At 44.7% G+C, this 13706-nt stretch overlaps 2 protein-coding genes across 4 annotated transcripts in view; one reads left to right on the forward strand and one right to left on the reverse strand.

Annotated features, from left to right (window-relative positions):
• myb (v-myb avian myeloblastosis viral oncogene homolog) overlaps positions 1 to 5887 on the reverse strand; it is a 15370-nt gene extending 9483 nt beyond the window's left edge. Inside the window, exons 1-5 of one of the 3 annotated variants that reach the window (XM_041859896.2) lie at positions 5593 to 5887; positions 2732 to 2849; positions 2187 to 2258; positions 1621 to 1713; positions 270 to 490 (exon numbers count right to left, since the gene is read on the reverse strand). In XM_041859896.2, the coding sequence (XP_041715830.2) occupies positions 270 to 490; positions 1621 to 1713; positions 2187 to 2258; positions 2732 to 2849; positions 5593 to 5615 (527 nt within the window). In that variant the 5' untranslated portion in view covers positions 5616 to 5887. The remainder of the gene's footprint in view (positions 1 to 269; positions 491 to 1620; positions 1714 to 2186; positions 2259 to 2731; positions 2850 to 5592) is intronic. The other 2 variants (XM_041859898.2, XM_041859897.2) reach the window with 2 other exon arrangements.
• snx17 (sorting nexin 17) overlaps positions 1 to 13706 on the forward strand; it is a 649426-nt gene that overhangs the window by 479443 nt on the left and 156277 nt on the right. The gene's annotated exons all lie outside the window — the stretch shown is intronic.

Here is a 13706-nt window from a genome sequence, read left to right on the forward strand (position 1 = left end):
CTCCCTCCCTGCCTCCCTCTCTCTCCCTCCCTCACCCCTCTCTCTCTCCCTCCCTCACCATCCCCATCTCTCTCTCTCTCTCTCTCTCTCTCTCTCCCTGCCTCCCTCTCTCTCTCTCCCTCCCTGTATCCCCCTCTCGCTCTCTCTCTCTCTCTCTCTCTCTCTCTCTCTCTCTCTCTCTCTCTCTCTCTCTCTCTCTCTCTCTCTCTCTCTCTCTCTCTCTCTCTCTCTCTCTCTCTCTCTCTCTCTCTCTCCCCCTCCCTCTCTACCTGCCAGGCAGCAGTTTAGCGATCTCGGCCCAGCGGTTGCCCAGTTTCTCGTGGGCCTGGTAGATGATCTGGTCCTCCTCCTCGGTCCAGGAAGTCTTCTTCACCTCAGGGTTCAGGTGGTTGTGCCAGCGCTCTCTGCACTGCTTCCCTATCCGACCCTTCAGGTGCTTGGCGATCACCGACCAACGCTTGGCTCCATACTTCTGGACTAGGTCGATAACCTAGGTGGAGGGACAGGGGAGGTGGAGGGGAGAGGGGAGAGGGGAGAGGGGAGAGGGGAGAGGGGAGAGGGGAGAGGGCAGAGAGGGAGAGGGGAGGTGGAGGGGGCAGAGAGGGGAGAGGGGAGGTGGAGGGACAGGGGAGGTGGAGGGGGAATGGGGAGAGGGAGAGGGGAGAGGGAGGGGGGGCAGAGAGGGAGAGGGGAGAGGGAGAGAGGGGAGAGGGGAGGGGAGGGACAGGGGAGGTGGAGGGGGGAATGGGGAGAGGGGAGAGGGGAGAGGGGAGGGGGCAGAGAGGGGAGAGGGAGGGGGGCAGAGAGGGAGAGGGGGAGGTGGAGGGGGGAGAGAGGAAGGGGGAGGGGGAGAGGGGAGGTGGAGGAGGGGGTGGGGGGGGTGGAAAGGGGACAGAGAGAGAATAGTTTATTAGTCCATTTTCAGTAACAGACCAAAAGTCAACATTACTTCTCTTTCCCTCCCTCTCTTTCCCTCTGTCTTTCCCTCCCTCTCTTTCCCTCTCTCTTTCCCTCCCTCTCTTTCCCTCTCTCTTTCCCTCCCTCTCTTTCCCTCCCTCTCTTTCCCTCCCTCTCTTTCCCTCCCTCTCTTTCCCTCTCTCTCCTTCTCTCTCTCTCTCTCCTTCTTCTATCTTTCTCTCTTTATCTCTTATCTATCTTTCTCTCTAAATGTTGGAGCCACCTGCTTGTGTTTGGGAGGGAGTTTCCATCCTCAGCTTCTCTACTAATCATTACCTCATCATGGCTTCTCTCTGTGTGTGTGTGTGTGTGTGTGTGTGTGTGTGTGTGTGTTCAGATAATTCCATGTAGTATTTAGAGAGCTCATTCTTATTCATCCTTATTCATCTTTATTCATTCTTATTCATTCTTATTCATCCTTATTTGTTTCTCAGGGTTCTGGACAAAAGTAGTGCACTTTGGGTAAGGGTACCATTTCGGACATAAAAATCTGTTATGATTCCATAAGGTTCTGAGAGGGTTCTTCAAAGTTCAGTAAGGTCCTGATTAGGGTTCTATATACGTTTCTATAAGGTTCTGAAAGGGTTCTGAAAGGGTTCTCTGTAACATTCTAAAAGGTTCTGAAAGGGTTCTCTATAACGTTCTATAAGGTTGTGTTCTTACTCTCTGGTCCTCCTCCTTGGTCCAGGGTCCTTTGATAAGTTCTGGGTTGAGAACCTTCTGCCAGCGGTGTTGACACTGAACGTCTGTACGGTTCTGTTGGAGAACACTCAGATAATGAACAGGTAATGAAATAGGCCAGGGCAGAACATGTAGATGTGGTCCGGGTGTGACTACATTAGTCTACTGAGCACCACAAGACTGGTTAGCCTGCTGTGCTAAACCATAGGCCTTTTCCTGGATGGTTTTAAGGAGGTGTAGATTTGGTGTTGGTGTAGAGGTGGAGCGGTGAGGGTTTTTAGGACTCTTTAGATAATAATTCCTTTGGGCCAGAAGACCCTGCCCTCCGGCAGTGTAGAATGACTGATAGCCCGCCAAAATAAACCATTACTATGCAAATACTCTGGAATATACACCTTAACTCATCTCTACCAACACACACTCATGTGTGTGAGCGTGTATGTGTGTGTGTGTGTGTGTGTGTGTGTGTGTGTGTGTGTGTGTGTGTGTGTGTGTGTGTGTGTGTGTGTGTGTGTGTGTGTGTGTGTGTGTGTGTGTGTGTGTCTTACAGGTAAGAAGCTAGCGATGAGCTTCCAGTCTTCTGATCCATGGTGTTCTACTAACTTCTTCAGCTTCTCATCCTGACACAAACAAACATATTAAACACTAATCAGACATTAACGTACTAAAATGTGCGTGTGTATTAGTGTGTGTGTGTGTGTGTTCCTGTTAGTGTGTGTGTTATTGTTAGCGTTAGTGGTAGTGTTAGTGGTAGCGGTAGTGTTAGTGTTAGTGTTAGTGTTAGTGTTAGTGTTACTGTTAGTGTTAGTGTTAGTGTTAGTGTTACTGTTAGCGTTAGTGGTAGCGGAAGTGGTAGCGGTAGCGTTAGTGTTAGTGGTAGTGGTAGCGTTAGCGGTAGCGTTAGCGTTAGTAGTAGCGGTAGTGGTAGCGTTAGCGGTAGCGGTAGCGTTAGTGTTAGTGTTAGCGGTAGTGTTAGTGGTAGCGGTAGCGTTAGCGGTAGTGGTAGTGTTAGCGTTAGTGGTAGTGTTAGCGTTAGCGGTAGTGGTAGCGGTAGTGTTAGCGGTAGTGTTAGCGTTAGTGGTAGTGGTAGTACCTCTTCTCGTGTCCAGCGTGTCTTGCCTAGATGCCGTTTGCCTGCCTTGGGCAGCGGTCCATCATAGTCATGTTCATACATCTCAATGTCATCATCATCTTCTTCACTACTGTACACACTGAAGAGAGAAAGAGAGAGAGAGAGAGAGAGAGAGAGAGAGAGAGAGAGAGAGAGAGAGAGAGAGAGAGAGAGAGAGAGAGAGAGAGAGAGAGAGAGAGAGAGAGAGAGAGAGAGAGAGAGAGAGAGAGAGAGAAAGAGAGATTTTTGCATTTCATATGATGTGGTACAACAAAAGTCTAAAGCTTAATGGTCATGATTATGAGAGACAGAATGTGGGGAGACAGAAAGCAATTTAATGACAGAAAACAGAGAAGAGAGAGAAAATACTAAAAAAGAGGCACTTGAGATGAGCTTCATCCAGGCCAAAACAAACCAACCCTGGTGACAAAACTAAGTAGGAAATAGGGTGTCATTTGGGCCTGAGCAGGGTAGAGTGGTAACAGGGTAACAGAACCAGTCATTCTAGCAGGGTAGGGTGCAGTCAGTCAGTCAGTCAGTCGCCCACAAGGCTATACAGGGGGGAACACAAACACACACACTCCACACACACACTCTACACACACACACACACACACACACGCACACACACTCCACACACACACACACACACACTCTCCAAACACACACAAACTCCCCACACATGTACACACACTCTGACAAACTGGTTCTGGTGTTGTTGGTTTCCACAGAAACCCCAGGTGATCTGGCAAGGCAGGTACAGGTACTCCTGATCACATGAACATGATCCTGTCCTGGTCCTAAGCGTGTTCAGACCTGCACCAGGCACAGTCAGAGCAGCACCTCCTAGCCAATCACACACACACACAGTCACCGCAAGATCCAGAGCCAATCAGAGGCCAGGACAACGTGTAAGGCAGAAAGGATCCTTTTTGTTACAGTAACACAGGTGAACAGGAACTCATGGCATTTGTGTGTGTGTGTGTGTGTGTGTGTGTGTGTGTGTGTGTGTGTGCGTGTGTGTGTGTGTGTGTGTGTGTGTTTACTACAGTATTATAAACAATACGATAGCCTTCACTCTATATCAACTTCCTTAACAACAAGTCTCTTACCAATATGATACAAATAAAAAAATAAAAAAATTGCTCTCCGGTAAATTATGAATATCTACTGAGCATAATTGTTTCTGAATACCAACTTTAATTCATTCACACGGTAAGAAGATATATAATCGTATCGATTGTCAAGGGTAACAGGCTACTTAACAACATTTTATCAATTATTTCATTATTTTATAACAAGTCGATACAAACAAAGGAGAAAAAATAAAAAACATCCCATTATTTAAAATAGGTCTGTACAAACTGTTTACAAGCCAAAACATTAGGCCTAACCATTGGAAACCTTAGGCCTAACCATTGGCATGAAAACGAAATATTGTCATGTGGCTAGAGAAAAATAAGTCTGAATTCATATCTCAATCTTAACGCACATACATTACGTTTAAAATGAGCTCTATAATATTATTATAACATCACAATTTCACAACAACACGCATCTATTTAACGCACATGCATTACGTTTAACCCTCCCGTTGTCCTAGGGTCAAAATGACCCGCCACTGTGTTGAACCAACTTTATTTAATTTTTATATTTTTTGGATCATTTGTGAGAAAGAGGCAGTGATACTTTCTTTAAAGTCTCACTGCCTCCTTCTCACAAATGATCCCAAAAATATAAAAATTAAATAAAGTTGGTTCAACACAGTGGCGGGTCATTTTGACCCTAGGACAACGGGAGGGTTAAAATGAGCTCTATAATATTATTATAAGATCACAATGTCACCGCGCATGGCACAGACAGGGACCCTCGCGCTCTCAGCTCACAGCCTTGAGACTGATTAACACCGTCGCGTGCCAATGTCACAAAAAAATGAAATAAGAAATTAAGAAATAAAAACGCATCCTAGATTTTGTGTTAAACTGTATACATTTTTCCAAATGATTTGATTAAACTTTGTTGCAGGCATTCGCCACATAACGCACATTGTAACTTCTGTTCATTACTTTTTTTTTTAGTTGCGTCATATTGGTAAAAGCACGAGTAGGCTACAAGTAGGACATGCACCTTGCGCGCTTTCCTAATAATACGCCAGAACAGGCAGAGGGTCACACACAGCGCCAACCCGCCTTATTTCAACGATGCTCCGCTCCCTGTACTATACAACCAACTTGACTACATTGTGTCACTGCAGTGGACACCCCAAAGTCCATTTTATGAGAATACAACAACTTTACGCACAGGGCCGGTTCGGCACGCACTCAGACACCTGCCTCCCGGAATGAATTATATTTAAATAAACAGTGAGTGAAATGAGAGAGAGAGCGAGCGAAAGAGAGAGAGAGAGAGAGAGAGCGTGTGTGTGTGTGCGCGGAAGCGCGACCATCACACGAGCGCTCTCTCTCTCTCTCTACAGTGACAGCAGGGAAGGAGCGCATGCCAGAAGGCTAGGACCACCTGTCATCTGTGCGCGCCAGCACAAAAATAAAGATCTGCTCTCACAAATAAAATCTCTCTCTCGGCACCAAAGAAGCCAGATAATAATAGTTTGGGTAAAGAAATAGACTAGCCTAGGCAATAGAACATTTTTAAACAACCCCAAACTCCAACCGCAGCAATCCACAGATATGCAGCAAATAAAAACATAATGTTAATGCAGCTTGTTCAGAATGAGAGAAAATTCAGAATCAGAATAAGAGAGATTGAAATGAAAAGATAGTCCATCTAAAAGCACAGAGACCGGGTACTTTATGAATATTTTCTTATTTATGTAGTTATCCTACCTGTGTCTCGGCCTCCTAGTCATGCTGTTGTTTGTGGAGAGAGCTGCACTATATCCGTGTGTCCTCTCTGAGCTCCGCTGTTCCGTTCCGTTCTGCCTGTCTCTCTCTCTTCTGTCTGAAAGGGTAGAAGGAGCTCGGCCGTTCCGTTCCGTTCTGACTGTCTCTCTCTCTCCTGTTTGACGCGGAGAAGGAGCAGGCTGACATTAAAAGAGTAAAGGCTTGTAAACAGAGCCGAGAGCCACGAGTCTCAGCGAGGCCCCTCCTCCTGCAGCCCGCTCCGTTTGGCGCCCCGCTCCACTGCGCAAGCGCACCTCACAGGCAGGGTTGACACATCAGCCAAGGCGCGTATTCACGCACTGCTCCGCGCTAAACTTTCTCACACATTTTACAAGAGGTTAGGTCTACTTCTCGTTTTTCTTGAAGAAAAAAAAGGAGAAGGGAGGGGAGGTGAGGTGGGTTATTGTATCTGAATACAATGTAAACAATTGTGGAATGAATGTTTTGGCATGGAGTGGACCGCGGAAACGAGGTGGCATGTTTTCTCTCCCCCGCCTCGCTACCTGTTGCTACGCTGCTGCTCTGCTGTTGTAGATACAATGCTAAGATGTTTTATGATCGGGTTCCTATATGCTACTGCCTCTATTCATATCGATTTCGAGTATTAATAAGGCCTAAAATAAATAGAACGTTTTTGAACAGCAGTGGTATCTTTTTTTTCTTTTTCTGTGTCCTCCTAATGGAGGGGAGAAGTGCTCTTGTAATGAGAGATCATTCATTTAGGTCACTATGAAAATGTCACTTTCACTTGGTGAAATTACTACATGCTCTTTTAATTCACTTTAGATAGGCCTATCTTCTCATAATCACCCAGGCAACATGTTTGGGTTAAGTTCCTGTCACGTTGTCGATATAATAAGATGTAAATATATGCTTTTAAATAGTCTAAATGATCTTTATTACAGGCCAATTTAAAACAAGGCTGTACAACCAAGTCTACAGACATTATTACATAATGATTACATTATTTTAATTATCTGCTAAATAGATCAACTCTTAACTCAAGTTCGTTTTTCTAAGTCCACATAACCATGATCTCATCTCAGCCCCGTCCCTTTTAGTATAGCTAGAGAGAGAGAGAGGGGGTCGCTATCGTATTGTCTTCGTCACTTACAATTACCGTCACCCCAAAACATGCTATTGTCCCCTGGTCACTCATTCTCACGTGATGGGGGCAACACACCGAACAGAACAGAATACGGCCGCAAGTCGCTCCAGAAAAACAAATGCTGTTTTATTGTTGCATGCGGCGTGGAGGAGTGGACAGCGCGCGCCTAGTGAACCATTCACATTTGGAGGGTTTTTATGAGAGAGAGAGAGAGAGAGAGAGAGAGAGAGAGAGAGAGAGAGAGAGAGAGAGAGAGAGAGAGAGAGAGAGACGGAGAGAGAGAGAGAGAGAGAGAGAGAGAGAGAGAGAGAGAGAGAGAGAGAGACTTGCTTTGGCAATGCTAACATACGTTTCCCATGCCAATAAAGCCCTTACATTGAATTGAAAGAGACAGAGAGAGAGAGACAGAGAGAGAGAGCGAGAGAGAGAGAGAGTGAGGAGGGGGAGAGAAAGAAGAGAGAGGGACAGAGGAGGGAGAGAGAGAGAGAGAGGAGGGGGAGAGAGAGAAGAGAGAGAGAGACAGTTAGAGAGACAGAGAGAGAGACAGAGAGACAGAGAGAGAGGAGGGGGAGAGAGAGAAGAGAGAGAGGGAGAGAGGAGGGGAGAGAGAGAGAGAGAGGAGGGGGAGAGAGAGAAGAGAGAGAGAGACAGACAGAGGAGGGGGAGAGAGAGAGAGAGAGAGAGAGGAGGGAGAGAGAAGAGAGAGAGAGAGAGAGAGAGGAGGGGGAGAGAGAGAGAGAGAGGAGGGGAGAGAGAGAGAGAGAGAGGGACAGAGGGGGGGAGAGAGAGAGAGAGAGAGAGGAGAGAGAGAGAGAGAGAGAGGGACAGAGGAGGGAGAGAGAGAGAGAGAGGAGGGGGAGAGAGAGAAGAGAGAGAGGGACAGAGGAGGGAGAGAGAGAGAGAGGAGGGGGAGAGAGAGAAGAGAGAGAGGGACAGAGGAGGGGGAGAGAGAGAGAAGGTCCAATGCAGCCGTTTTTATCTCAATATCAAAATATTTCTGGGTAACAATTAAGTACATTACTGTGATTGTTTTCAATTAAAATGGTCCAAAAAAAAGAAACAAAAATAGGTTTGTAGCAAAGAGCAATTTCTCAAGCAAGAATTTTGCAAGCACTGTCTGGGAGTGGTCTGAGTGGGGAGGGGAAAACTGAAAACGAGCTGTTATTGATGGAGTATGGAACGCTGTTTCGGTCTTCGAGTGTCAGAAAAGATACACGTCAAATAACACAAATCCATTATAGAATGTTGTGTGTGCTGCATCTGCACCTGCAAGCCAAGCGCCACCACTAGGATCAGTAGAACTGTCAAAGCTGTACAAAAAAATATATTAAAAAAAGTCTGCAAACAAGCACACACACCTGCCACGATGTGTTTACAATACCGCGTTGGTAATAAGGCATTATTTGTTCGACCGAATGGGAAAACGTCTGTGTGAGCATTTGAAACAAGAGCAGGATCAAACGAGCAGGATCAAAAATGTTTGCAAATATCTTTGATACAAGATGTTATTAGCAACTTCTGGGGTAGATAGGTAGCTTTAGCTTGGTACCTAGCTAGCACCAATGCAACCAGCCCTGAAAACAATGACCAGTAGAAACTGCAGTACTTTTCGATATTCTTAGCAATGATTTAGGAATCCATGTGAGTAGTATTAGCTAGCTAGCCACTTGTTGTTCTCCTATTGAAATTGAACTTCAGTTGATGGAAATAACTAGCTGGCCAGCTACTTAACCCTGTTTCCCAAAGCCAACATTATAAGCAGCCAACTAGCTTCGTCTGGCTAGTGAAGCTTGACTGGACCGGGTTATGTGTTGTGAAGCTAGCCACAATAAGGATTAACCACAATAGTGTAATTTGCTGTTCGCCTTCAAAATAAAAGTCCCCATTTGAAAGTGACGCAGAAGGTTACAATTGGTGGAATCATGCCATATTTAGACTTGAAAATGTTAAACAAGGTTGGAGTGTTGGAATGTGGAGCAATGAAATGGAGTATCAGTCTACTCAGTGACACCCACAGAACATAACTGTGAAGAGTTTACGCAAATAGTAGCGTCGTAGCTCTTACTGCGGGACTTTGACTGTGTGAAAACACCTCCCCAGTCAGCCTAGTGTGCGTATTTCCATACATATTTCACTGTACAGCCTTACCTAAGGATTGGGGCTCATTGAAATGGGGTCTACTCAGTACCCAAATGCTTTTTTCCCAAAGTCCTCCTCAGAGTTATCAGACTCTAAAACATCAATTTTGTATTATTTTTCCTCTAGAATAGTGTTCAATACATAGTAGGTTGACTGGTACAATAAATGTGGCTCAATTCACAGTGGTTTCAGAGACCCGCAATAAGAGCTACGACGCTAATGTTCTCTGGGTGTCACTGAGTAGACTGATACCCCATGTCATTGATCCACAATCCATAGGTAAGACTGTACAGTGAAATAGGTATGCCCCCAACGCAATTCTAAAGTCTAATACATCCACAGTGTGATTTCAACAGATTTTTGTCAAATTAACAAATTATTGTCTTTTGTTGAATTTATATAACAACATTCCAACCTCGTTTAGCATGATCTATTCCATAGTGGCACTATTTGTATTCATTTGCATCACTTTCAATTATAAACTTTTATTTTGAAGGCGAACCGCAAATTCTTATTGTGTTTAGCTTCACATAGGTGGGTCACGCCATCATTAATCAAATAATAACTGTCTTATAAATTAGGGCTATTTTAGATTATGGCACCTAGCTAGATAGTTAGCGAGCTAACTATAGCTACTGAAACAGATTGTCGTTTTGCTGCGTTTTTGGGGAAGAACATTGTTTGCATCCATCAGCCAGCTATGTTATGACCAGCGCTGTCCAGAGCTTGGGGAAGTGTGTCTGGCAGGTGCACGACACAAAACGTTCCCAGCATCATAGCGTACGTATCGATGAGTCGCTGTGACATATGACATACGAGTGATACTGTTATAACTACATAAACATTTTACGATGGTGTTCAATTATTACGGAAGTGCAGTCATATTCAGGTCCTGATTGGTCAACAAGCTTATTTGAAGAATCAAATAGAGTTATTTGACATGTATATTTTTTTGAGACGCAAAGACCCAAACAGCGTTCCATAATGGAGAGGTTTGGAACTCTCTTTCTTATAGGTCTATGAACTGATTTACCGCCTGGTGATGTCACCAGGCAGGCCAAAACTCCATCCCACCAAAACCGCTCCAAAACCGCTCTTACACTAGAAGGGCGTTATCATCATTTTCACAGTATTATTCCAACCTCATAGTGTGGATATATATGTAAAACAACAACGTTTTGACTGCTCTGAGCCTTTAAATATATATACAGTACCAGTCAAAAGTTTTGGACACACCTACTCATTCCAGGGTTTTTCTTTATTTTTTCAAACTATTTTCTACATTGTAGAATAATAGTGAAGACGTCAAAACTATGAAGTAACACCTATGTAATCATGTAGTAACCCAAAAAAGTGTTAAACAAATCAAAATATATTTTATATTTGAGATTCTTCAAAGTAGCCACCCTTTGCCTTGATGACAGCTTTGCACACTCTTGGCATTCTCTCAACCAGCACCTGGAATGCATTTCAATTAACAGGTGTGCCTTGTTAAAAGTTCGAGCCAATCAGTTGTGTTGTGACAAGGTAGGGGTGGTATACAGAAGATAGCCCTATTTGGTAAAAGTCCATATTATGTCAAGAACAGCTCAAATAAGCAAAGAGAAACGACAGTCCATCATTACTTTAAGAACTTTTAAACTTTCTTACATTTACATTTTAGTCATTTAGCAGACGCTGTTATCCAGAGCGACTTACAGTTAGTGAGTGCATACATTATTTTTTCATACTGGCCCCCCGTGGGAATTGAACCCACAACCCTGGCGTTGCAAATGCCATGCTCTACCAACTGAGCTACATCCCTGCCGGCCATTCCCTCCCCTACCCTGGGCCAATTGTGCGCCGCCCCATAGGTCTCCCGGTCACGGCCAGCTACAACAGAGCCTGGATTCGAACCAGGATCTCTAGTGGCACAGCTAGCAATGCGATGCAGTGCCTTAGACCACTGCGCCACTCGTGAGTGCAGTCGCAAAAACCATCAAGCGCTATGATGAAACTGGCTCTCATGAGGACCGCCACAGGAAAGGAAGACCCAGAGTTACCTCTGCTGCAGAGGATAAGTTCAATAGAGTTACCAGCGTCAGAAATTGCAACCCAAATAAATGCTTCACAGAGTTCAAGTAACAGACACATCTCAACATCAACTGTTCAGAGGAGACTGCGTGAATCAGGCCTTCAAGGTCGAATTGCTGCAAAGAAACCACTACTAAAGGACACCAATAATAAGAAGAGACTTGCTTGGGCTAAGAAACACGAGCAATGGACATTAGACCGGTGGAAATTTGTCCTTTGGTCCGATGAGTCCAAATGTGAGATTTATGGTTCCAACCGCTGTGTCTTTGTGAGACGCATAGTTGGTGAACGGATGATCTCCGCATGTGTGGTTCCCACCGTGAAGCATGGAGGAGGAGGTGTGATGGTGTGGGGGTGCTTTGCTGGTGATGTATTTAGAATTCAAGGCACACTTAACCAGCATGGCTACCACAGCATTCTACAGTGATACGCCATCCCATCTGGTTTGCGCTTAGTTGGACTATCATTTGTTTTTCAACAGGACAATGACCCAACACACCTCCAGGTTGTGTAAGAGCTATTTTACCAAGAAGGAGAGTGATGGAGTGCTGGTCCCACAATCCCCCGACCTCAACCCAATTGAGATGGTTTGGGATGTGTTGGACCGCAAAGTGAAGGAAAAGCAACCAACAAGTCGTCAGCATATGTGGGAACTCCTTCAAGACTGTTGGAAAAGCATTCCAGGTGAAGCTGGTTGAGAGAATGCCAAGAGTGTGCAAAGCTGTCATTAAGGCAAAGGGTGGCTACTTTGAAAAATCTAAAATCTAAAATATATTTTGATTTGTTTAACACTTTTCTGGTTATTACATGATTCCATATGTGTTGTTTTATAGTTTTGAATGAGTAGGTGTGTCCAAACATTTGACTGTATGTAAAATGTTGTTAGATATTGTAGGCTTTATGCAGAAATGAATAGACATATGCCATACCGTATGATTCATAGCTGTTCATTCATTATGGATTCACCTGCAGCACACACACACACACACACACACACACACACACACACACACACACACACACACACACACACACACACACACACACACACACACACACACACACAAACACACACACACACTGACACACACGAGGCATGGCTTTCTAAAGTCACAGAGGTTTTTCTTTTCCCTAGAGGGCAGTAGTAAAAACTACATCTTGATAAAGCCACTAACTTCCACACACACACACTCACACAGTCTCTTCTCTCTCTCTCTCTCTCTCTCTCTCTCTCTCTCTCTCTCTCTCTCTCTCTCTCTCTCTCTCTCTCTCTCTCTCTCTCTCTCTCTCTCTCTCTCTCTCTCTCTCTCTCTCTCTCTCTCTCTCTCTCTCTCTCTCTCTCTCTCTCTCTCTCTCTCTCTCTCTCTGTCTCTCTCTCTCTCTCTGTCTCTCTCTCTCTCTCTCTCTCTCTCTCTCTCTCTCTCTCTCTCTGTCTCTCTCTCTCTCTCTCTCTCTGTCTCTCTCTCTCTCTCTCGCTCTCTCTCTCTCTCTCTCTCTCTCTCTCTCTCTCTCTCTCTCTCTCTCTCTCTCTCTCACACACACACACACACACACACACACACACACACACACACACACACATATATAACCAATGGGATCGGGGAAGATAGAGTATCATGATTATATCTGAACGCTCCACAACGTTTTTCCCTGGCCTTCTTCGAGCCTGTCTGTCTGTGTCCTGGCTAATAGAGTGGGGTAATTTGCATGGGCGCGATTGGACAGGTTAGTCAAGGCAGCCCCTTTTGCAAAGCATTGTATGCTCAGGTAGGGTCATTTGAATACTTCTTAGCCCTGAGCTATTGACATGTCGGCAGGCTTTCACAGCCACTGTTTGATAGAGGAGGGGAGAGGAGGGGGGGAGAGGAGGGGAGGCTTGATGAAGTCAAACAGAGGGGAGTTGTCTATACTCTATACTCTATAGGATGAGTCTCACACAGACATAACAAAGGGCAGTTGTCTATACTCTATAGGATGAGTCTCACACAGACATAACAGAGGGGAGTTGTCTATACTCTATACTCTATAGGATGAGTCTCACACAGAAAACAGATGGGAATTGTCTATACTCTATACTCTATAGGATGAGTCTCACACAGAAAACAGATGGGAGTTGTCTATACTCTATACTCTATAGGATGAGTCTCACAAAGAAATAACAGAGGGAGTTGTCTATACACTATACTCTATAGGATGAGTCTCACAAAGAAATAACAGAGGGGAGTTGTCTATACTCTATAGGATGAGTCTCACACAGACATAACAGAGGGGAGTTGTCTATACTCTATACTCTATAGGATGAGTCCCACACAGACCTAACAGAGGGGAGTTGTCTATACACTATACTCTATAGGATGAGTCTCACACAGACATAACAGAGGGGAGATGTCTATACTCTATACTCTATAGGATGAGTCTCACAAAGACATAACAGAGGGGAGTTGTCTATACTCTATACTCTATAGGATGAGTCTCACACAGACATAACAGAGGGGAGATGTCTATACTCTATACTCTATAGGATGAGTCTCACACAGACATAACAGAGGGGAGTTGTCTATACTCTATAGGATGAGTCTCACACAGAAATAACAGAGTGGAGTTTTCTATTCTCTATAGGATGAGTCTCACACAGACATAACAGAGGGGAGTTTTCTATACTCTATAGGATGAGTCTCACACAGACATAACAGAGGGGAGTTGTCTATACTATGTAGGATGAGTCTCACACAGACAT

The sequence above is a fragment of the Coregonus clupeaformis genome, chromosome 33, assembly GCF_020615455.1.
Source record: "Coregonus clupeaformis isolate EN_2021a chromosome 33, ASM2061545v1, whole genome shotgun sequence".
NCBI classification, from domain to species: domain Eukaryota; kingdom Metazoa; phylum Chordata; class Actinopteri; order Salmoniformes; family Salmonidae; genus Coregonus; species Coregonus clupeaformis.